Genomic DNA, 24925 nt, shown 5'->3' with positions numbered 1-24925 from the left:
TGTATCTTTTTATATCTTAAAATTACAACATTGATTTTATTTTTCAAGGGGCTTCCTGTCTAATACTATTTTCATGAAGATAAGAGATGACATGCATTCTAAATTCACATTACCTGATTTTGGGTTTTTTTTTTGTTTATTCTCTTTTGGAGGAGTTCCAGTCTTTGAACCCAGTGGAAGTAGACTAATTCTGTGCCAGGAGAGCAGCATCAGGGATCAGTAGTGAAGGGAAAACTTAGAGAGCTATGAGCGGAACCAGCAGAAGACGGTGCCAACCGAACCAACATGAAGAAACTTAGAAAAGGAAGAGGTGGTCAAAACATCCAAATGGCAGAGAAAAGGAGAGAAAGTATTTTGACAGGGAAGATTTCTTAAATAACCAGGACAACTGAAAGTTTCTAGACCAAGAAAAAGACAACGGAAGAAAAGCTGAAAAAGGGAGGATATCTATAGAGCTAAATCTCTCCTCTAGGAAAGGAGGGAGATTCTAAGCAGAGAAATTAACTTATTCAGGATTAGTTTCCACTTTTCCCATGAAACAGAAAGGGAAGACTATAGGATGCAGTTGAAGTGTGTGAAATTATATAGCTAAGGTACTTATATCTGATGGGTATTAGCTTCTCAGTGAATTAAGATATGCTCAGAGCAATAAAATATAAAATTCAGAAAACCTTTTTCTCCTACCTGTGAAAGATTCTGCAGTGAGTTTCTAATATCATGCAACACTCTTCGCAACTGCATTTCTATGGCAGAAGGAGGATTCACAGAGCATGCTCGGTAAGGGTAGGCAGCATGTCTGTGTGAGTAAGGACACCCAAAAGGGGAGGGGAAGGCACTGCAGGTGGCACCTGAGATGTTAGGAACACTGTGTGTGCTTAGAGTTCTCATGTGCTCACACAGGGGCCTTTCCTGCCACTCAGAGTGGACAGAGTGAAGGGAGCAGGTGGACTGAGATATCTGTGCAGGAGTCCTTCCATGATGGCATTCTTCCAAATGGGTCACCTCACTCTGGTTGGCTTCTTCTTTCTTCACAGATGATGGAGAGATGAAAATGGTGGATTTAACCAATGACTGATGGTCATGCTCAGTCACCCCTTTTTCCACTTCCTGTTCCTCTTCAGGTGTATATTTATAGGTGAAGGAAGGTGGGCTGCATCTGGTTTCTTTCCCCGGAGACAAACGAACGTTGACAGAAGACACAACCCTCACTGGGCTCAATAAAGTTGTCGGTAAAGACTGAGACCTTCTTAGAGGATAGCCAGCTTTGGCAAGCAAGTACCTTTGTTTTAACAGATCTTTTGATTTTATCAGGCTACGCCCTACTCTTTGACCTGACAGAGTACACACCTTCATTCGAGCTCTTTGCAAAGCTGTATTAACTCTGTCCACAGAAGAAGGAGGCCCCGTTGTACTTTCCGAGCTCAGATCACTGCATTTAGCTTCAAGGGAAGCCAACGATTTCAGAATATGATGTGTGGTGTACTGGGTAAATTCACATTCGCTGCTTTTATCCACATCACTTTTTTTATCCACATCACTTTCACCACTTGTTTCCCTCATCAGCTCTACTGTCTGTGCTGGAGACAAACCCTCTTCTGTTTTGGTACTTTGAGTAACGTGATCCTCTGGACTACAGGTAGACTGCTTATTTCCTATATTCTCAACAGTCCCACATTCAGCAACTGTTGCTGCCTTGGCTCTTCCTTCCTTCTGACGAGGGGTAAGAAATTCCTCCTCTGATTCATTGAAATAAGGTTGGTCTTGTGCTGTTGGTGTAACAAGGTCTTCACCAAATGATGTGACTGTTGTCTCACTGTCACAACTATCAGCACTACTCCCCATGGCTTGCAGGGACTCATGAACCTGTGAAAGGAAAACAGGTGGGAAGATGAAAAATAAAATTAAGAGGTATTACATACAAAATACCAAACAGAAACCATGCACCTATACTTCTATGGTCTCCCACCTTGGCTGTGCCCCTGGCCCTGCTCCAAAATATTTGTAGGGCTGTTGATGAGCAACTGAAATCCTTTCCCCTCAACTCTCACTTTTTCACGATGATTATTTCAAACCTTCACTATTTTTCTTAAAGAATCTTTCCAACACCCTCCTTCTTTACTTCCAAAATAATACTGACTCACTGAAAAAACAATAGAAATTTCTTCACATTGTTCCCCAATACCATTGACAAGTTTTCCTGCCTATCATTCCTTCCTTTACTCCATTCTGAAAAGAAATCGTGCACCTTTGTTCAAGACTAATCCCTCCAACCTGTACTTCTAATCACATTCTCGCCAGGATCAGGGTATTCCTCCATTGTTTCATCCCAGACTTTTCTGGATCAAACTGTCCTCTTTGGCTACTCCCTTAGCTGAACAACTTCCCTAAGTCATTCGTTCCTGCACAAAAAGACAAAATGACCTCTCGCTCAAATGGCAAAAACAGTCCACATTCCCATTTTCTCTTCTTCACCAAGGATTTATTCTCCAGTCATGCTTTGGCCTCATTTACACCAAAAGAACCACTCTCTCCAACATAAGTCTCCTAGTAGCTATGATCTTGCCTTCTCACTCTGGACGGCCCTAACTTCCTTTTTCAAAGTCTTCCCTTCATCTCCCAATTTTTCTGTCTATTGATTATTCTTTCTGAGTCTCTATAGACATATCTCTTTTCTGTCTAACTTTTAGATCCTATGACTATAGAGTCTTTGGGAGTTATCCTTTTCTTGTTTCAATTTTAACACTGTTTAAAGATATTTTACATAAATCTTAAAGAGAGATCCTTTTCCAGGACTTTTTGTGACTTCACATACAGACTAAAAGCTCAGATAAAAATTTGCCTTTTTTTCTGGCTTATCTAATACAGCCTTGCATAAAAAGTCAGTATAATATTAATATCAGCAAGCCATGGATCCACACTTCATGTGAGCCATCAAGCAAAACAATTATTGTAAAATACTGAAACACCATGATGATGAAAAACAATGGACTAAGCAGATTAATGATCAAAATAATCTGTTTTCTGGTGCTCCAAAAGTTAAGAAGGAGAAGACTTTGTTTGTTTGCTTTTAATATTCTATCAGAGATGAAGCATTAGTGAAATCTGATATTTATAGTGAAGTGCTTAGATAACATCTATATCACAGAAGTTTTAGTCTTGTTATTATTTGAAAACAACGATTAGGACAGATTCAGTCTTGAATATACACCAACTGAAAAATCAGTTTAAAAAGAAGAGTCTAATCACAGTACCTATTACAATAGAGAATTTTACCTGAAGATGATTTAGGGAGAGACCGTCTGTGGAATCTTCAGCAAAACCACTGCTATCAGAATGCTGACTTGCAGTACGTAGCAGATGATCTGTCAGCAAAAGTGAAGTGATGTAAAACCATTAATAAAAAAAGGCTTCAATGAAAGTGATTTGATTATAGATACGATTCCCAACAGATAGAAGACACACAACACTGATTCCTTCTTGGAAAAGCATGCATTACTTATGCAAAAATTGTGGCTTCAAAGCACAGGAGATAACTGAAGTTCAAACAAAAACTGAATCAGATTTTCTACTAGAAACTCTCTCTATTCAGTTACTAATTAAGTTCTAATTGTAATGTATTTGGGTAAATCCAATTAATGTCTTATCCTTAGAGTAAAACTGGCTGAAATAAAAGATGGTTCTAAGATGGTTCTAACACATGAGTAAGTCCCCAAATAAACCATTTACATTATGCAAATATATAGATATTTAGGAAGTAAAATTAGAAATTTAAATATAGAACATTTTTAAAACGTCTATATCTTCCTAATAAAAACACAGTTAAAACCAATTAAATAAAACAATTTGAAATGCAAGCATACTTAAAGTATCTCCAATGTTTTAAATCATGCAAAGATTTTAAAGTCATGAAGCAATTCTTTCATAACAATTGCATGTAACTTAGTCAAATATATTCAACTAGTACATTACATTGCTAATTATATGAAGTCCTTCTATTTATTTATTTTTTTGCAGAAAAGTCTAATTCCTTGTAACCTAAAAAATGTTTTAAGTAAGTAAAAAGGTCAACTAAGTACAGCAAGCATGATCACATTCCATCCATCACATTTACTAAGGTGACACTTCATGAGACAACATGGTTCCACAGAACTTCAAAAGCAGGCTAAATAAAGTGTGTTTACCAAATCCACAACCATTTAAGACCTGAACCATATAGGGAAACAACTGAATAATGAGACTGTATAAAATCCAAAAGTTCCTTGATATCCCTCTCACTTTAGCTTCAGGTTTCATGGAATAGAATAATTTTCCCCATTAAAAATTTAGAATAATTCTATAATATTGTTTTGATAGTAATAAAGCTGCGTAATGAAATGCAAGAAATTATTCCATATCCTTGATAAATCTAAGAAGACTGAAATAATTGTAAAAACTGAATTGTAATGGGCTGTTATCATCAGTACTAATTAGGCACTATATTAATTAGAAAATGACTGATACCTTGTGGCATAGCAGTTTATTCCCCTAATTATGTGTTTCCATGTCTTTTATTTTTTAAACTAGATAGTGAGCCTCTGAAGGCAAGAATGTTACTGATTCTTCATATTCCAGTACCTAGAACAATCTATAATAAATATGTGCTGAATGAATCAATGATAAATATTTCATTAAAGCAACAACAGAATTAAGCAGTCACATAAATGATTTAGAAGTGAAAGTGTCAAATCTTGTTAAAGCAAAGAGCATTGCCACAGGGCTCAGGGAAGCCAAAATAACCAGTGCTGACTCAGGTTCTCCCAGCTAAGATCTGTTTAATCTGTAGCAGAGTAAGGTCTGCACCCAGTTCCCCTCAAGGTTGTCGAGCCCTGTTATGAGGCTCACATGTCACCTCCTAATTATACTGGTTGGGCTCTAGAGGAGGTGTCTGTAGGTCTCGAAAAGAACAAGGAGGCTCCAGTGAAAGTTTCTGCTTTGTTTCACCACTGTAAGCAATAATTTCTCTCCTCTACAAATGGGATAATAATAGTTCTGTCACCTCACAGGACTACTTCAGGAGCTAAGTAGAATGTAAGTGAAACTGTTTCATACTATAAATCACCATCTAGGTTCCTTTAGGCATTTCTGTTTCACAAAAAACAGAGTCCTCCACAGACAAAAATAGAATTAAAGATTAAACTTCTGTCCTGAAGATATATTACTAATTTAAACCAGGAAGTTAGAGAAAACATTAAAATGTGTGTGTGGGGGGGAACCTGGACATTACATTTGTCCCATATCATAAAGAAACAAAACAGAAAATCTGTATATTCTCTGCTAAACTAAGGAAAATATGGTGTATCCTTTTCTAAGAAGAAAATGTGGAACTTCTCTCAACACATCTACCAAATGTTAGCTTGTGACATAAGTCACTAAACCTTTCTAGTCCATTCACAGTGTGTAAATGCCAGACTGGATTTAAGACTAGGATAGTTTTAACTTCAAAAGTCCTACTAGTAACCTGGTATGTACAATTTTATTAACTTGTGAAATGAATATATTATCAGTGATTCCAATTCTGTAATTATGATTAATCTAAGATACTTTATATACCACGTTAACAAAACTTGATAATCTACCTTTCGAATGACTAAAATACCATTATTCCCATTGCTCATTCACAAAACCATTTTTAAATTGTAAAAGTCTGATTAAAACAGTAACATTTTTGCTTATGACACCAGAAATAAGAGACCCAGAATTGTTAAGAGGAAGAAGTACAGATCTTAGTAGAAATCATGTTCTATCTTTCCCACCACCTAGAGCTTGCTCTTGAAACAATTTTTTTTTTTTAACTCTCCTTGTGACACATGGCAAGCTGCTTTTTCTAATGTGTCTCTTGTCTATCCATCTAAAGCACAGACTTCCTGAATGTGGTGAATTCCTCCTTGCAGTTCAGAAACACATATATACATTTATGAACTGAAAGAGGGATGAAATTTAAATAGGAAAGTTCTTTTTGTTTCTGGCTAGAACTATAGTAACCTATTGACAGTGGAGCTCTTTTCCTTAGTACCATACTGAAGTAAAAGAAAAATATCACATGCGAATTGTCTCTTAAGAAGTAATTTCAGAGATTAGAAGGAAAAACATGTAATTTCCTATTCTTAGAACATATCTTTGTTTTTTTAAAAAAACAAACAGGGAGGCTCAGCATGTGTAAAGTTTTAAAAATAAATAGTCCTACCTTAGTGGTCAATTAAACTTCTTCCTCTCTCTCTCCCTAAATTTCAAAAGCTTTGTAAATTTAAAACCAGACATCTTTTTCTAGTTGCAAGTTAAAAGTGAAAGGAATGGATTCAAAGGTTCTTTGGTCAATAATTAATTATTCACAAGAAGAACAGTGTTTATAACCTCTCACCTTTGATCCATAGTTTGAATTTAATTTAACTAGGTTTAATTATTGCTAAGAGATTGATCTTTTTTGCCAGAGGTATATCCCATGTACTATGGTTAGGAGCCATATTTGAATGGAAATTAGAGACAGATAATCCAAGCACATTTTTCAATTACAACAATGTAAAAAGTAGCCCTAATCTGTTGCTTTCAGTTACTTTCCAATGAATTCTTGTGCAGAACTGAAAAAATATTTAGAGCACACAGAAATGTATAATGAGGTCATTACAGGATCAGCAAACTAATAGTAGTTCAGAGTATAAAAATCTTCAAGAAAATAACAAAAAAATATATAACCAAGTGATAGTGAAGCATGTCTACCTGTGTTTTGGATCTTTTTATCCTTATTGCTACTATACACAGAGAGAGGTAAAACACCTTTTCCAGATCAACTGACAACACTTTGGTAACATGTGCAGGAACTACTGATTATCAGTTTACTTACCTCTTTTGGACTTGGTGAGACCCAGCTGATAAGTGGCCGGGACGTGAGGAGCTTCTCCCTCTGTACTCTGAACCTAAAAAGAATTTTAAGTAGTTCAAACTAAATGAACTTATAGCAAAAAGAATAATCTCTTGATAACCATTTATTAAATAAATCAACCTAAGGTACATTAATACATTACATACTTCAGAGACATCATTTTATCTCAAAATTTTTAGAAAGACCCACAACTTATTTTTTAATCTAGTTTCCAGTTAAAAATAGCACTCAACTTTTTAGCTAATGAGGAGAAATAACTGCATGTATAAATGATTTTTTTCTAGAAGTTGCTATTAATATTAGATGAAAAATAGAGCATATGAGAAAGTTCTCTAAATATTAAACCTCAAAGTAGAATCAGTTCCAGGAAGGATGCTAATATACTCACTGCAGCAGCTCTGACTGACACACAGTTGAGGTAGTTTACAAGTCTTGGATCTTTAAAAATGGAATATCATGCTCCCATGATAAAATTTTCTAAAGTCCCACAAATTTCTGTTATCAAGTGTCACTCATGTGTAAGACTTCTCTGTTCTGATATGAATGTTCTTTTAATATCCTGGAAGTTGTATGTCCCTAAAAATTCTATTGAAAGGAAATATCAAATCTACAAAAGTTGTCTTCTGTTGTCTTCATATAACTGTAAACTACATCACTTAGGAATTTTCAGATCCCTAGTTGCCTTCCACATCCCACTAATACTCTTATCTATTTTACCACAACTCTAAATCAAGAGGAAACATTTGAAAGAGGGGAAGGTATGCTAATTTCCATGATGTTACCCTATAATGATCAATATTTAAAGAGTAAATAACACCCCAGTAAGATGAGAAAACTAACCAAACATGGGGTTTTCAACCTTGAACACTTTAACAGATTAGACAGCAAACATCAATCAGGTTTTAAAGAGAACTCTGCTAAGTTTTTTACTATAAAACTATTTAAAATATTCCATATGAAGAAAAGTGAAAAAACTGACATGAAAATAAACCCAAAGATTAAAGAAATCATTACCAAATTTAAAATTGCTTTGATTTATAATATCTTTGTTCTACATAGTTTCATGAACTCAAGTCTGTAAATGTTTTTTCTTTCATTTTTATTTTTTGTGAATTCAACTCTTATATCTTTATTTTATATTTTCCAGTATGTTGATGGAACCCAGGCCCCTGCATATAATAAGCAAATATTCTACCACTGAGCTATATCCCAGCTCATATTAATCTTTTTATCATGTGGTACTGGAGATCAAACCCAGGCCTCTCATATGTTACCAGTCCAAATCTTTTAGAAACCAGAAGCATAGTGGTCATATAAAACCATCATCTGTAAATAAATTATATAAAATAAGTTCTAACATTCTTTGCTATTATTTACAATTATAATATATTATTCAAAGTAGTGGACAAAGGTTCAACAGGAAAACCATTGTTTTGTGTGCAAGGGAACAAAATGCATTTTTTTCTTTTTATAGTCAACAAAAGACCTATTATTAGCTATTATTCAGGCATAGCTTACTTCAAAGAGTTTTCTATAAAATAAGTATCAATCAGATCAAAAAATATAAGAGACAGCCAAGTGACTATATTCTAAGAAACTTGGCTTAGATATAGACTATGTAATTATAACCTCTCACTTTTAAATGTAGAATTATCACATATTCTATTTCCCTAGACTTATAAAATTAATCACAAAATAACATGACTTTAATGAATATATTTCTTCAGTGTCCTATCCTTCAAAATGCTGCATTAGGCAAAGAATCTACTCTCCCTTCTTTCATTACAAAGTCCTTCATTAACTGTACAAAAGGGGCATTAAAAAGCAAGCTGAGAGGGTCATATTTTACTAATAAAACTACTAAAGCCAGGATTATTATTCTCACTTGGCAAAATCATAGTACATAGTTGTTGAGCCAAGAAAGACACGCTAGTGATAGTGGGAGAATTTCTTAGCTTATCATGTTTTATTGCTGGTTATAATTATGCAAAAGAAAGCAGTCAAACTTGAGATGGGTATTCTACAAAAAATTATGATACAAATATAGAACCAAGATGCATATGACAGGCTTTTGCCTATTTGATGGCCGCAAATACTCAGTAGAACGCTGATCATTTGTTACAGCTGGCCTTTCATTTAACTGATAAGAATGACCAAATATGGGTGTTCATTGTACTATTTCTCTAATTTAGGTTGTGAAATTTTTCATTTAAAAATGAAGAGAAAAAAATCCCTACTAAACCAAAATGCTAAAATTGCTTGGTTTCTGCATTTTGGAATTTACAGATGATGAAAACAGCTTTAAAATAACTCACACATTTGGGTTATTTCAAAGACCACAGCTTTCTGAATCAGCGTCCCAATACGATAGGCACTTACTTTGGTTTCTTAACAACTATTCTGTTTATCTTGACTAAGATGCATCTTCTAGGTACAATACTACTATATAATGTATCCTACAGGACAGCAATGTGGGATGTTCAAATTCAAACAGCCCTTCCTCTAGGGTTTAAAGAGATAGTTATAGCAGCTCTTTTCTTGTTTATAATTTTGAAAGAAAATCAAAGTTAAACGCTTTAGAAAATATAACTATTTAGTTTTTAATCTCAAAAAGAGTAAAAAAAAAAAAAAAAAAAAGCACTGTTTTTCCAAACAAGTGGTAAGGGGCTACGCATCAGATGACTTGAGTTCTTGTTCAACATCTGACCCTATCAACCAATCTGACACACAGAAAATTGCATGGGGTAGTTAAAAGTAGCCAGTCTGTTGAAAAACTGAATTCAAGTCTCATTAATGCCATTTCTTTTATCTGTGGTAATTACCAGTTTTCTTGATTGTAAAATAAAGATGAAAATTCTCACATCACAGGTCCTTAGGTTGATCAAATGTGACTATAAGTGAAAGTACTCTGAAACACTACATTAGTAAAGCTGTATGACAGGTAATTCCTTTCTTCCATTGTCCACTGGCAGGCACCCCTGCCCACCCCCTGCCCTTTCCCATCATGTACTGATACAGAAGGGAATATTACATCTCTTAGAAAGGTGGGAGAACTACTGCTATAAAGCAATATCAAATGCTACAGGGCATGGGGGACAAACTCCTCATCTGTAAAGGGAGAAAACTGGAAAATAAATTCACAGATGTCTTTCTGCGTTCGTCTATGATTCTACAATTACTTGTGGATTTTTATCTTAAGTAAGGCTCTCAAATTTTACAACACATACGTACATACACTCACATACAGAAAGAGCTTATTGTTACTGTGAGGTAAATACTTTTTTTAAAGTTAAGATATTTTAGATAAAGAACAAGTAACAAAACTCAGTGGTTACTTGAGTTTTGAAGGACAGACATCTGTGCAGATGTCATGTGTTAAGAGTTCATATTCTTATTTTTAAAAAAAGTTAAGAAAGTCAAAGGAACAACTTAATTATTTTTCAAATACCTGATTGATTAGAATAATTTTAACTTAGACCAATAAAGCAATTTTAAAAATCCTAAAATTTAGCAGCTAAAAATAATGAGGTATGTTATTTAAATAAGCAATCAATATGAGCATTAGAGTTACTAAAACTTCAGAAACTTAAAAAAAAAAAGACAACATATACTCCCAATAATGGTTACATTTAAATAGAAGCTCATTTGCAGAGTAAGACACCCATATGATATACTGTTTACAGAAATTTACAGATGAAAGTTTGCCTTTTCTTACACAGAAGTTTTTCTCTTATACCTAAAAATTGAACAACTGCTTATTAGGTAGGATCACTTTGATTTAACTGTGAATCAGTCATACTACTAATCTATGATTCTGGAAGACTGCCATGATGTATTCAAAATAAGCCATCAGGAAGAACACAAGAAATGTCCAATCAATTTAATAAAAATTAGAAAACTCTCCCAAGTATCACAAGGAAAAAGAAAAGCAAAAGTTAGAAAACTGGAAAATAGCATTTTAGACACACTGTAACATTTTATAAAACAAGTTGACTTTTCACTGAAAATAGTCTCTGACCTTTTTTCCTTTTTCTTTTCTTTCTTTCTTCTTAATATCTATCTATCTATCTAAATAGATAGATATGAATGAAACAGCTACTTTCATTCTCCTAGGTCTAGATAAGTACTGTTATCTAATTAGCTCTCTTCACATTTAAGTATCTCCTCCCTCTGGTCCTGGTGACTATCAGGTCTTGTCAAGTCTTACCTCCTTTCTCCAGCTTTATGCACACAGCCACATCTGGAATACTTTCTTCTAGCGTCCCAAAGCAGCTGCTATTGGGATAATCTGAAATCTGAGTACTGGCTTACTGGGGGAAAGAGAGTGCTAACTTATGTTTTCTTGCCTCTTGTACAGGAAGAAAGTTCACAACAGGAATCAAACTTCAACTAAAGAGTCTAAAGGAAAATTGTTACAAACTACGTTGAATGGGATCTAACTGTTTGCTTCAATAAGATTGTTCTCTTCATCTGTCAATATGAGTCAATCATGCTTAAGAGGAAATTAAAATAACACATTATTTCCCTTCTTTATCCATTGTTCTACAAGCTTTCTTTAAGGTTCCCAAAGGGATAAAAACACAATTCTAGGAGGTTTGTATCCATATTTTAAATATATCTGAAAAACAAGGAATCAGTGTCCTTAAATTTCTCCCTATTTACAATGTAGCTATGCTTGACCAATTTTTTTTTTAAAAAATCTTTCATTGTCTTCAACTACCAATACATGTAATCTTGTACTTTAAAAAAAAAAAAAAATCCACATTACTTTTTTCATTAACTGTTTTAGCCAGCAGAGGGAGCAAAAAAAAAAAAAGAAAAAGAAAAGTCTATCATTAAAAGTCGTCATCAAAGTGCATCTAGCACTTTATAAATGTTTAAAAGACATTTTGTGTATGCTATTTTAAAATTTTATAGTTTAGATTCGGTAATTCTAGAAATTAAAAAGAACTTATTTGGATTATATGAAAATACCCATGTAAGAGTATTGTTCCATCTGAGTCATCATGTCAAACTTCCAACTATCTAAGATTTTATATAGAGTTTTATATTCTGTTATTGTATTAAAATGAGGAAACTATCTGTCACATCTAATTATCACAGAAGAGGGACCCTAATGGAAGACAAGAAGTTACACTTTAATTATGAATCCTAGGACAAGTTTAGACCAAAACAAAGTCAAAAAGGAATCAGTGAAATAAAAGGTTTCAATGCATCGATCATAATCATAATCCATACTCATTGTAATGAGAAATGAATTATGTTAGGAATTAAAGAAACAGAAAATATAAGAAGAAATAAATGGAAAGTAGCTTATAAGAAAATGTAAAATACTCCAAAGGACTTCTCCTGTTCCCTTTAAATTTCACTTTTTAGCTGTAATAAAAGTATCAAAAAACATTCAATGACCACAAAAATGGTACATCATCACATCAGCAGTTGAAATTTTGAAATAAATGAAAAATCTTCACTAATGTGAGAAATACACATTTACCTAAGAGGATATGTATGGGCAGAATCAATTATCCTATTTCCAATTCCCTAAAATAATGACATGTGATTCTAACACTACTACGAACAATCACTAAAATGAGTTTCATAATAAATTTTCAAAAAGAAAAATAGCACTTATTCCTTCAGTGCAACTTAGAGCTGCAGCTCTTCACCAGCATACATATGCCTCAGTTCCCTCATGTGTAACATAAGATCGCCACTGTACCTGCCAGACTGAGAAATACAGTTCTTTAAAGGCTAACCAAGTACAGTGCCTCCCACAAGGTGGGTAGCTGAACAATTACATTTTCCTGCCCCTGGCTATACAGCTCCAACTCATAAGTATCAGTTTCTACCATTCAAAAGGAGTTTTAGCCAAACTTCATCAAAATGAATAGTTTTTACCTTGTTCAACTGCAAATTTATGTTAACCAGCAGGAATATCACTGAGTAGAAATAAAAAAGTCACTGCACGTTGGTCTTTCTCACTTGCAGAAACCCTACTAGGTGGCCTTTCAAAGCCTAGAGGATTCTTATGCCCCCTTCAGGTGTACAAGACCTTCACCAACACTTAGCCTCCTTCACCCCTATCCTTACTACTACTGAGATGCCTCAAGAAAAGATCGAACAAAGACAAGGCAAGCAGTGGCAGAGACAGAACTCAAAGCCCTGCTTGATTTCAAAGCCCCTGTTTTTAACTATTATGCAATACTGATTTGAATTTGAATAAGTTCTCTCAGAGCTTTCTTGGGCATCAACATCTTGCATGAAAGTGAAAAGGGGGTTTCAGATCAGATATCCCCTAGTGAATGACAGAAAAGCTAGATGCCTGATGAGCTAGCCCACTGCTTCAATGTCACATAGTTCTGTAACTCTTGGTTTGTGAAACATAAACCTACAAAGTCAACTTTAGTATAATTTTTTTAGCATGAATCTATTAGCTACTTCTAATTTCACACATATTTTTTGTCTTTTTCCCCCCTAGATTAGTATTTAAAACTGTTCGCAGGGGTTTGGGCTATAGCTCAGTGGCACAGCACTTGTCTAGCACGTGTGAGACACTGGGTTTGATCCTTCACACCACATAAAAAATAAAATAAACAAATAAAATGAAGGAGTGCTGTCCATCTACAATTACAGAAAAAAATTTAATTAAAAATAAAAAAAATAAAACTGGTCTCGGTAAGTTTTTTTTTTTTTTAACCTACCTCTTCCATTTCAAAGGAGTCCTTCTGTTGTGTCATTATATTTCTTATGGATGGGATTGTCAATGGTGTACAAGGCTCTTTTTCAAGTGCAGACGTGGGGACATTTTTCAGCTCATTGCTGTTTTCCAACTCACTGTGGCGGGACATTTCTACAACAGACTCCTCAGGCAATTTACTCTCATGACTTTGAGTCTCTTTACTCTGTTCACTTTCAGTTTTTTGGTTAAAATATTTACTATTTGCTTCATCAGAAAGTCTGTCAGTGTCAGCATTCTCCAAAACTACTGCAGAAACACCTGAAGCTTCTTCTTTAACAGTAGCCAACATAGAAGATGAGTCTTTCTTCTTTACAACTTTTTGAGATTTTTGATCATTTTTATTGCCACTTTCTTCGATCACTGAAACATTTGGAATCTTTCCTTTTTCAATTGCTGGGGAAGAACTGCTACCTTCTCCTTTCTCTGTTTTGTCAACACATAAATTCAGTTTTGATAGTGTTTTCATTAAACGATTTGCAGTGTTACTTCGAGTTAAAGGTGGAGGCGAGTCTGTCTCCTTGTTAGAGGTCACTGAGGACATACTTCCAATTCTCTGAAGGGGAGTCCCAGAGACTTGGGAATATAAAGAAGAAAACGCATTGGCCACAGTAGTAAGCACTTCAATTTGACGAAAGCGGCCTACAAAAAGAAAAAATAATTATTTATATTTTTTGTTTTTGAATACAAATTATTAAACATATAGTGTTGTTTAGAATTCTAGTAACTGAACTTACATAAAAAATATTATACAATCATATTTTTTCCTTCTCTAACATTTTAACCTTTTCTCATTACTGGGTAGGGAGAAAGAGGAAGATTTTTACTTTAAAACACTAGAATTTACATTTTTAAATACAAATCAGAAATAAGCACAAAGCATGATGGCAATACTGAATAAAATACAACTAGCTATTGATCTACAGTGTGATTCATTTTATGTCTTAGATGATTAAGATTCTTCCAAATGCTTTCCTAAAGTTAAATGCAAACAAGTATACATTTTAGACCTAATGGGGATGGATTTAGAGGTCTTAGAATTCTAAACCACCTAGAGAATCCTGTTTCTGAATCACTAATCAACAAAGAAAAAATAAACAAACATGTAAAATGGTCAAATTGGTCATGCTACTTTAGATTTACAGAGAAACACCTGAAATTGACTGACTGACTTCATTTAATACAAGTCTACTACCCTACTTCTTTCCTTCTTGACATATGTAAAGTGGAGATAGCACAAGGTCAAAAAAGTATGGTAGCACTGAAGAGAGTCAAGAACTGGGGAAATGAGCAAGAATAGCTAATTTAACTTCTATCAACAGATTAATAAAAATCTAAATTAAATAAAGTAGTAAGTGTTAACAAACCCTATTAATTAACTCTCCAGTGCTATTCCTAAAAATTAGTAAGCCTTTAAAAAAAAAAAAGATCACCTTGCTATATAGATGCTATGATTTTAACAAATAATATCCTAATGCTTAAAAACCTTACTTGTTAAAGCATAATTTGGGTTTTCTACTTCCATCCGTTGCATTTGAGCACTCAAAAATACTTTAATATCTATCCCTCTTGCAAATGATGAAGAATTAAAAAATCTGGAAGGAATTTTAGAAGCAATATCTGGTTCATCTCGTCCAAATCCAAGATTATAAAGAATTTCTTCAGGATCTTCCTCATAAAGTTCCAATAATTCTGAAACACTATAATAAAAAAAAGTATAAATTTATACTCCACATCACATTATATATGAATCTATATTCTTGCTTTCCTGTGATAAAATCATTTTATCAGCTTCTGCTCTTTAAACTATTATTTCTGCATTTTTACACACTGTGTACTAATGGGATGTACAGCCCTTAGAAAGAATCCATTCTCTCAGCTTGACAGTGTTGGGGGAAAAAAAGAGCTAATCCTTAAGAACACAGAGACTCTCTAAGGATTCCTCACCTTATTTTTCCTGTCATCTTAAGAGACACCCAGTAAAGCAATTAAAATAACCAAAGGACAGATGAGGCAGAAAAAGGATTAAGACATAAGTAACAAAAATGGAAAAACACACAAGGAAGTTGGTAGAACTTTGGTACTGAGGAACATGCTGCAAAACCTGAGTGTTCCTAGGAGAGGCAATAAAGGTAACAACCTGATCTCAAAGACAGGGAGGAGGAGCTTCCTTTAAACTCTTCTCTCAACAGGTCCTTTCAGAAAGTAGGAGGAGTAAGGTAGGGGAAACAAGTTATGTACAAAGGTAACTTCTTGCCCTGATTCTTTGAGAATTAAACTTTTATTATCCTTCCCTCACACACCAATGATAATCCAAGCTAAAAATCACTGAAAAAAAAAACCAGAAAAATTATAGATAGAACTTGAACAGGAAGACAAATGAATCTATTTCAGAGAAATGCTCAGATTGCAATACCAAATTTTGTATGTTTAAACTGATTCCATAGGGCCATGCATGGGCTCATTTGAATATATATTTCAAAGGGTTTTGATTTAATATTTGGAAGAGAAATTCATTCTTAAATGTCAAGCTTTAAATCAGAAAGGTTTATTCTGATTTTTATGTTAGAGTTAACTCAAAGTCCTTAACAAAATGGGGAATTTTGGTTCTCTACAATTAAAAGTTACTTCTCTGTGTAGTTTATTTTTCTGTTTGACAGGACTCAAAGTATTTATTTACTAATGGATTCCAGCAACATTATAAACATTATTGGTTGCTTTTTATTTAATCTCAGCTTGTTACAAAAGAATGTATTGCCAGTTATACCAGTCCAGGAAACACTTCTGGTTCCTTCTGATTTCATTCTATTAAAGTCAAATCTCAGATTGAAAAACTGACCAGCAGCTCACTATTTACCAGTGTTACCCCACCAATAACTTCAGAATGAGTTACCTTGAGACTGTCCCACTGCTTTTCCCAGACCCAGTAGAATTCATACTTCTCCCTTTCTGATGAAACTGAAGTCTTCTCTCTTTGGCCAAGATATTACTGCTAGAAACATAAGATAATAATATAAAACTTATTTTCACTAATGTTCTTCATTTTAAAACAGAACAAGATAGCTACATACCCGTTTTCAATTTGAGCATCACTTTCATGGAGGTGGTTGGCTACAGATAAAGAACAAATGTAGAGCACACTTATTAGAAGGACTGTAATGATGATAACACAATTATCAAGAAACAAATTATCTACAATATTATAGCCAAATGCCTAATATGTCAAAGTCTCTTCTTGGCTCATTAAATCTGCATCATTAAAAGTAATACATAGATAAGAACAGGACCAGCAGCTTTGATAGGTTGTTTTCATTTTTTGGCAACCATAAATCTTGATTGCTAAAAATAAAAAGAACTATGGATAACCAATTAAATTTCTTTAACAGGTTAGAAAAATGTACTGAAGAAGATATGCATATTATGTAGCGTATGTAGTGCTATTAAGTTTAAAATCTGTTAATGAAAAGTACCTTAAGAACAACACGTTTTAGCATTATTTAATGTATCAATAGTATTCATCTATTTCTAATGTGTTTTTAAGTTACATAATTTTTCATACACACAACCTGAAAACTTCTACTCATTTCAGTACAAATATTCTTTGAAAAATTGCCTTTTAACTATGCTCTAGATTAACAAGGTCTAAACATATTAATGTTAATTTTTACAATAAAATTTACTTCATTAACCTTAATGGGCAAAGATAAAGAATGAGATTAATTAGAAACTATTTCAGCACACTTAAAATATTTTTTTCATTTCTGATCCACAAGATCATGACAATTTGTTTCTTTGAACATATGTCAGAATGGCACCTGACACATAGCACTTAGTAAATGTTTATTCAAGGAATGAAAAATATCCTCAAAGTAATTTTCAGGAAAACAACATAATAAGTATATTCACTTATGGGACTCCTTATTAGGTTTTGATTTTCACTAAAATCATTCAATCATTCAATATCTACCAAGGCAGATATCAAAAGTGCTATTTACAGTAATGCCGAAATGCATTTTAGTAAGGGGTTAAAAATATGTTCAAGTGCACTGAGTGAGAATCAGGAAGTTGAAGCTCTTAAGGAGTTTGTTCCTTTCATATTAACATATTAACAGAAATAATAAAAACATATTCACATATTCTAGACTTTTGGATGTTAAAAGGTTCTAAATTAGTAATCTTACAGATAGATTTAAAACAGAAGATCAAAGATATTATTCAGTGCACATATTCACTATTTATCAACATATTTTTTTAAACAGCTAACAAAATTCTTAAATTCTTTCAAAAAATGCACTATTAATAACAGGACTTTAGAGTTTAGTAACCTTGTCAAATGATAAAATAAAGCACAATCAATGAGCTATAAAATTCCAATTAAAATACTATTAAAATAATTTTTAAATTCTTAATTTTACATAGTGAAAAACTTTATTATAAGTCCACAGGAAAACACTAACTGTTAAAACGTAAAAGCAGTACAACACACTTTTAAAATACTCTATGTAGTCTGGAATAGACATGAGCACAATGATTTCTAATTAAATTCCATTAACTCTGCCATTTTCTTTGTCCTTTAATCTGCTAAAAATCAGGAAAAAGAGGAAGGAGTAAAAGGAGACATTTAAATGCAAGGAGAAAGACAAGCTGCAGCTGCATGACATAAGTCCATACTAAAAATAAGCTTCACTTTAGTTTTCTGTGTATAAATATTTAAGCTTCCTTCCTTCTTCAGGACCGTATTCTCAGTTATAGCGCCACGGTTTGTCACAAACAGTGCCTTTAAGCCTTTAAGTCCAGGGAAGATACAGACATACTCATTTCACAATGGTGTTCCTGCACCATCTCTATAGGTATCTCACAGACCATGACTAGATTATTAATGTATAAAAGAAAGGTACTGTGCAACATGTCTGAGCCATTTCCATACCTTTAAGTTTAGCACTGAGGATCATAAATTTAAAAGTACTCCACACACACACACAAAAAAAAACTCCATGAAAATACAATTCCATACCTTCAGCTCCCAATGACAAATCATCTTCAAAACTTCCTCCATTTCTCACAAGCACACCTGAAAGAAATGTGAAAATTCAGAAAATTCATCCTGGTGATCTACTCTTCCCCACACCCATGTTAAAAGAAAAGAAAAAAAAACATTATTTTAGTTAACACAAACTGCTCAAGCAAAACATTTCATCAGACATGAATGTACTCAGACATGAATGTACTCAGACGACAATGTACTCAGACATCATGATGACCATGTAATTTTAAGAAGCAAGCATAAGCTTTTACTTTATGAAACCCTGTTTGTGGCTAGGTAAAGCTCCCAGAAGCTAGATATACAGCCTATAATACTTAAGCTTCTGAAGATGTTCAAGTAGATAACTTATCTTACCCAAGTGTTTCATGGAAAACCAGATCCTGGAGCAATCATACCTCTTAGCCCCTTTCACATTAAGCCAGGAGCTCAAGCTAGATTTTCCTGACACTGTAAATGTTTTTATATGCCTTGCCACTACCTGCACATTCTTGTTGTACTTTGAACTTGAGAATTCTGTCTTGCACGGGTGGTAAAATTTCAGGTGTGGCAATGTTAGTTAATGTAAGCAAAGAAATGTTGCACTAAAGTTGACATAGTTCACTCCTCACATTTCCCTTATGTTTCCATATAAGATTTCTATATGTAGCCTTTATGTTGCCTAACCATGCCACTATCATATATTGTAGAAAGGTTTGGTAATTTGCTTAAACTTTCCTCTGTCTTTTGGTTAATAATAGTTTCTCCATTTGAGCTTCTAGCTAAGAACAGCCTCTTTTATAAAGATCATTTTTATAATTGATATATACACTTTCACTCAGATTACAAATGAAGGAGGACCCTCATAAAAAATAATTTTTTTAAAAAAAAAAAAAGGCTTAAAAGAGCAACTTTGTCTTACCCTTCAGTGTCCCAGTGCTTTGCTCATCCAGTGAGGCTCCCAAAGGTGTACTAAAACCACAAAAACATAGAAGCCTGTCTTGTGAAAAGCATCTGGAGAACTGACACACACAGCCTTACTTAAAAAGTTACAGCTAAGCAAGCTTCTAAGCAGTTTAGCTCTTCTCCCAACACACAGGAATGTGAATGGATTACATAAGTAATATCCTACTAACTAAGCAAATACCTATAGTCAAGTCAGTTCACCAGGAATAACTTAATCACATCTGACCTGCCAGCAATTAACAACAAGAATAGTAATTACAAATAATATGAAGTGGCATTTTCTTTGCAAAAAAAAGGGGGGGGAGTAAAAATGACAGTATAAATTTAGAAAATATCTGTTCCTCTCAATCCTTTCCACAGAAACAAAAAAACAAAATTAGAAGAAAACAAATCTTCAGTAGCAGGTAAATTAAACCTTAGTCAAATTTAAAATTTTAAGAATCTACTTAGAAACGAGGTTCAATAGTTTAGTGAAACCTCATCTGTCAATTTATCACTAGCATTTCTAAGCAACATGCGGTAACTCCTCTATACCAGCAACTACATTTTCTGATATAAATGAAGAATCCTGAAATTCACTTTTTCCTTTTAAACTAAAAAGCCCATACTGTTTTCATTTAATTCTGAAAATTACTAAAAACTTTGGCTTGAGAATAAACATTAAGAATCAGCTAAAATTTTTTCACATTTTTCTTGTCCAAATATAATTTAGAAATTTCTTTATTCAAATACAAAAATACTTTTACTTTTTTTTTCAAAACAAAGTAATAGAAAGAAACATTGTTTTACAAGTTCTGTTTTAGGATATAAACCTTTTCTCAGTAACAACTGACACCTGTTACAAATTCACATCAGATATGGGATCAATCATTAAAACATCTGTTTCAAAAAAATTTCACTGAAATGCCAATTATAATTTAAAATCTTCTGCAAGCAAATATAAATGCAGTGGTAGTTTTTTGAAAAGTAGTGTTTTTGAAATGTAAAAGAATCACAACCAATTGTCATAAAGATATTAATAAAACCTTTAAACTAAGTTTTTGCATATGTTTTAATAAAACTCTATGCCTTTAAAAAGCCTTTCTTTTAGCTCCTTTCTTAGGTCAAAATACTGCATTACTCTGGCCACAGATGTCTCCACTGATCTGAGAACTAACAAAAAATGGCAAATAAGCAGAATATAGCTGGTATTCTCCACTTTTATAGTTACTCTCTCCAAATTCTATCAAAATCTCCCTTTTTAGATAACAATTCAAGTAATTTGTTTCCATTTAGTTTAAAAAGAAATGGTTCTCAACAACTCCCTTTAAGGAAAGAAAAGCCAGTGTCTTTATTCAGGATATGGACAGCAATGAGAAAACAAAGAATATTTGAGAACTTATGGGGGGGCGGGTGATGCCAAATTATGGGAAGGACTCTAAATAGCTATTAAAAAAAATACAATTACACGTATCCTAGAGGTCAACTCTATGATAACATGGAAACATTAAAAGACTATTTGTTCTAGCTTTCCCCAGTACAAATGAATGGGCTTTTTCACAGAATAGGTGCAACGGTAGGAACAATAACAAAAACTATGTATGAAAGGAGTAGCAGGCTTATAGAATGTTCCTACAGAAATCAAGTTCAGCAGCAAAACTTTTGGAATTTTCAGGGGTGACTATTTCCCAGTGAATGTCAACATTTTGCTATTGCATTTATCCGGAAGGACACTTATTCACTTGTTCACTACCTAGTTGAAAAGATCTCTTCCACAATCTCAATTCCTACACACCATAAAACAAATGTTATTTTTCTCTTGTTCTTAACTTTTAAAACTTATTTTGAATATGCACTTGAATTTAAACAATGAAACACTACAAACTTATTTTGAAGGCAAAACCTATATTAAGACACCGAGAGTAAGTCAATACTGTATTTAGGACTATATTTAAATCAAGACTGAGATTGCAGGTTTAAAAGACCTGAGAAAAAAATAACAAAACATCCTCTTCAGTCACTTTTGTAAGAGAAAAGTTGAAAAAATTGGTTTTACAAAGTCTCTCCTAAAATGTCCAGAAGATGCTTAAAATTTCAACCTATTAAAATTTAACCTATTTTGGTGTTTAACATTTAAATGAACCAGTGGCACACTATTATGATTTCTTAATCCTGCTGAGTAGAGCCACTACAGAAATGAGGGGGTTAAGTCAGAGCTAGATTGTTAATCTGGGGGTGACTTCAAACATGTATTCACCTCTGTGTATCTTGAAAGAGAATCTCCATATATTTTATACTATTTCAGCAGTGTCTATAACACCCCCAATAAAAATTAAGAAATTCTGTAGTAAAGAGATTCAATAAGGCTCCAGTCAATTAATCAAAACAGTATATTAATAGACTAGTAGCCAATATTTGTCATTAGGGGACAAAAAATAAACTGGCATACAGGAGAACCAACTTTTCAAAACCCAAAACCAAATAACTTCCCATTCTAATGCTTAAAGAAAACATTAAGACAAACCTAAATTGAGAAAGCAAAAATATCCTCAAAAGCAAACACCAACAAAAGTTTAAAAGTTACATTCTTCATACAAGATTTTTAAACTAGCAAATAAATTGAAAACAAAAGTGAACTAAGCACATTTTACTACAGTCAGATTCACTTGCAATATGATTCATCCCCTCTGTATTTTATCAAACATTTTTGTAACCGTTGCCAAAGCATGCAATTAAACAGATTTATGCAGTCTGAATGCCTTCAAAGCTCTATTTCCTTTTGTAAATTCCAGTGCCATCTGACAAATCCTTGTCCAAGAAGTAAACTACAAGTACAAAGTTAACTAGTTTTAGTAGCTCCCCAAACAGAATTAAGGCACAGAAATAAAATTAAAGCCCATTTAGGGTAGTCTAACCCACATTTGAAGGAAAATTATCCGATGTCAGATGATACATGCCAAAAGGAAAGCAAAATAAAATATTCTGTAAAATGTAAGAATCTTTTCAAATAAAAACTGGGCAAATGTAACAACATGGCATAATGATCTCTTTCACGTTTCTGATCTCTAATGCTAACATCATGTACCAACAGCTGAGGTCCTAATAAACTGTAAAAGTCAACGCAACACGGTCTTCAAATAACAGCCACAGTACTTCCATTTCTAATCGCTTAAAGGAGGAAGCTATCCGTGGCTCACTTTCGGGTTCCTAGCTTACAACCGCCACAGGACCCACGGGGACGGGGCCAGAGTCACTAAGCTCCAGCGTCCCGTGTCTGTTGATCTCCCTCTGGGACGCCAGCGAGGACTCACCGGCAGTCCTTGAGCCATATCGCGATCTTCTCGTTGGGCACGTTTCCTGCGGGGTAGAGCAAGGGGACAGCTTATTACCAAGCCAAGAGGGACTCCTATTGCTGGGTCACTCCGAACACTCCCCTGTAGAAAAATCTACTCGGGACAAAATGCAGCCTGAGCAACATGTCTTACTGTCCATCTGAAGAGAAATCAGCGGGCACCCAGATGTCTAGGTGGACGCTGGACACGCCAGGTTACACGCGCGCATTTAAAGGTTGGAAGTGTCCCCTGTCCCCTTGGCCTATCGAGCACCGAAGGTCGCCCAGAACTCAGCGGGCGCCCGGGACTCTCGAGACTTTCCCCGGCCCGCAGCCCCTGGTCTCCCGCGCCCGCCGCCGCCTGGCCCGGCGCACCAACCTCTCCCCGTGGGTGCAGGCAGCTTCGCGCCGGGGAGGTCCTCCTCGTCGTCCTCGTCCTCGTCCAGAGTCGTCGCTTCTGTGGACAGATCCTCCGTCTCCGACGCCTGCCAGGAGCTGCGGCACTTGGCCCAGGCCTTCCTCCTGCGACTTGCCACTTGCCACTCCAGTTCCTCCTCCGCCTCCGCCGACGCCGTCAGGGGCCGGTTCATGGCCGCACCGGGGGCTCCTCTGCCCCAGCCGGAGCCTGTGTGAGACACGGCGGCGGCGGCAGGGACCCCCGCCCCTGCTGTCAGCGCTCGGCCCGGCTGGGGGCCCGGGGGAGCGGGAGCGGGCGCCAGAGGAGGAGGGGACAGGGAGGGAGGGAGGGAAGGAAGGGGAGGGAGGGGGCGGAGGGCCAGCGCTTCACATGAAGCCGGCCGGGCGCGGCGCGGGAGCGCGAGTGGCCCGGCGAGCGCTGCAGGACCCGAGCGCGGCGGCCCCCGCCCCCGCCCGGCGTACCCGGGGCGGCCGGTCTTCGCGCGTCTGCGCGCCCCTCCCTCGGCGGCGTCCCACGCCCCCTTCCGGCCGGGGGCGCGCGGGTGCGGCGGGGCGGGGCGCGGAGCGGAGCACACCCGCCCCCGTCGCCCCGCCGCTGCCCGCGGAATGGGTGAGATTTGTTTGTTTGTTAATAATCATTTCTTCTGTCAGCTCCTCCCTCTTCCAAAAATAGCCACAAAGTGGGAAGGCCGAGTCTCACAAAACGCCCCCGCGCGAAAACAAGGGTCGGCTTGGGCTCCCTGAAACGCATTCTTTGAGGAGTTGCGTGAAGTGTCATATATTTAATGTCCAAAAGACTAGGGTAAGGAAGAAACAGAGGCGAGTGATTGGCGTTCTCAAAATGCCAAAACTGGAAAGGATCAAGTTTCATAGAGTGTTGCTTTCATACCCAGGAAAGTTATTTATCATGGTTATGTGAGGTGTGAAAATGAATTGAGAGAATAATTTGGAAATGTCATATTGAAGTTGCACATAGAGAGGTGCGTCAAATTGCTTAGAGTTTGATGCTACAAGAAACCAGTGATGTCAAGGTTTCTAAATACATGAGCTCTGCATTCCCTTTGTTAGTTTTTAAGTCTCCTGAGCAAATGACTCAAAATGTATCCAAAGTCTAATAAAGTATAACACAACAGTGTTCCCTTAAACATAATCTACGCCTACTGTGTAAGACTTCCAATATTTTATTGTATTTGGCTATCTTCTGATGAATAAGTTGAACACTTTTTGATTCTAACATGATTGAAAAGAAATTTTGCATAAATATTTTAAAGGATAATTTTTTTCACTTGAAGTTAAAAAGAAGAGCATAGTAAAATTTCTAATGAAAACATTTGTATTATAAGGTAACTAAATGTATTGTCATTGATAGCTAATGGAAACTATAATTTTTGGAGAATATAGACTATAGAATACTCTTGAGGTGAAATAGTGCCAAGTTTTTATCCAAACATAAGGCATGGACTGCTGAAACTGAACTCTGATTTGACTGCCTTCATTCTTTCCTATCTTGTTTCTAGGACATTGCTCCAATTTATAAGTTTCAGAAAATCCATATTTCTG

General features: G+C 35.3%; 1 protein-coding gene across 3 annotated transcripts in view; it reads right to left on the bottom strand.

The window, feature by feature from the left end:
• Positions 1-23854, bottom strand: part of Itprid2 (ITPR interacting domain containing 2) — a 37134-nt gene extending 13280 nt beyond the window's left edge. Inside the window, exons 1-11 of one of the 3 annotated variants that reach the window (XM_013358296.4) lie at positions 23328-23854; positions 22929-22974; positions 19595-19644; positions 18667-18723; positions 16724-16763; positions 16546-16644; positions 15144-15352; positions 13618-14294; positions 6878-6950; positions 3274-3362; positions 685-1863 (exon numbers count right to left, since the gene is read on the bottom strand). In XM_013358296.4, the coding sequence (XP_013213750.3) occupies positions 685-1863; positions 3274-3362; positions 6878-6950; positions 13618-14294; positions 15144-15352; positions 16546-16644; positions 16724-16763; positions 18667-18723; positions 19595-19644; positions 22929-22974; positions 23328-23538 (2730 nt within the window). In that variant the 5' untranslated portion in view covers positions 23539-23854. The remainder of the gene's footprint in view (positions 1-684; positions 1864-3273; positions 3363-6877; positions 6951-13617; positions 14295-15143; positions 15353-16545; positions 16645-16723; positions 16764-18666; positions 18724-19594; positions 19645-22928; positions 22975-23327) is intronic. The other 2 variants (XM_005324670.3, XM_013358295.4) reach the window with 2 other exon arrangements.
• Between the last annotated feature and the right edge of the window lie 1071 nt (positions 23855-24925).

The sequence above is a fragment of the Ictidomys tridecemlineatus genome, chromosome 7, assembly GCF_052094955.1.
Source record: "Ictidomys tridecemlineatus isolate mIctTri1 chromosome 7, mIctTri1.hap1, whole genome shotgun sequence".
Lineage (NCBI taxonomy): Eukaryota > Metazoa > Chordata > Mammalia > Rodentia > Sciuridae > Ictidomys > Ictidomys tridecemlineatus.
This window is presented reverse-complemented; position numbering and strand designations above follow the sequence as displayed.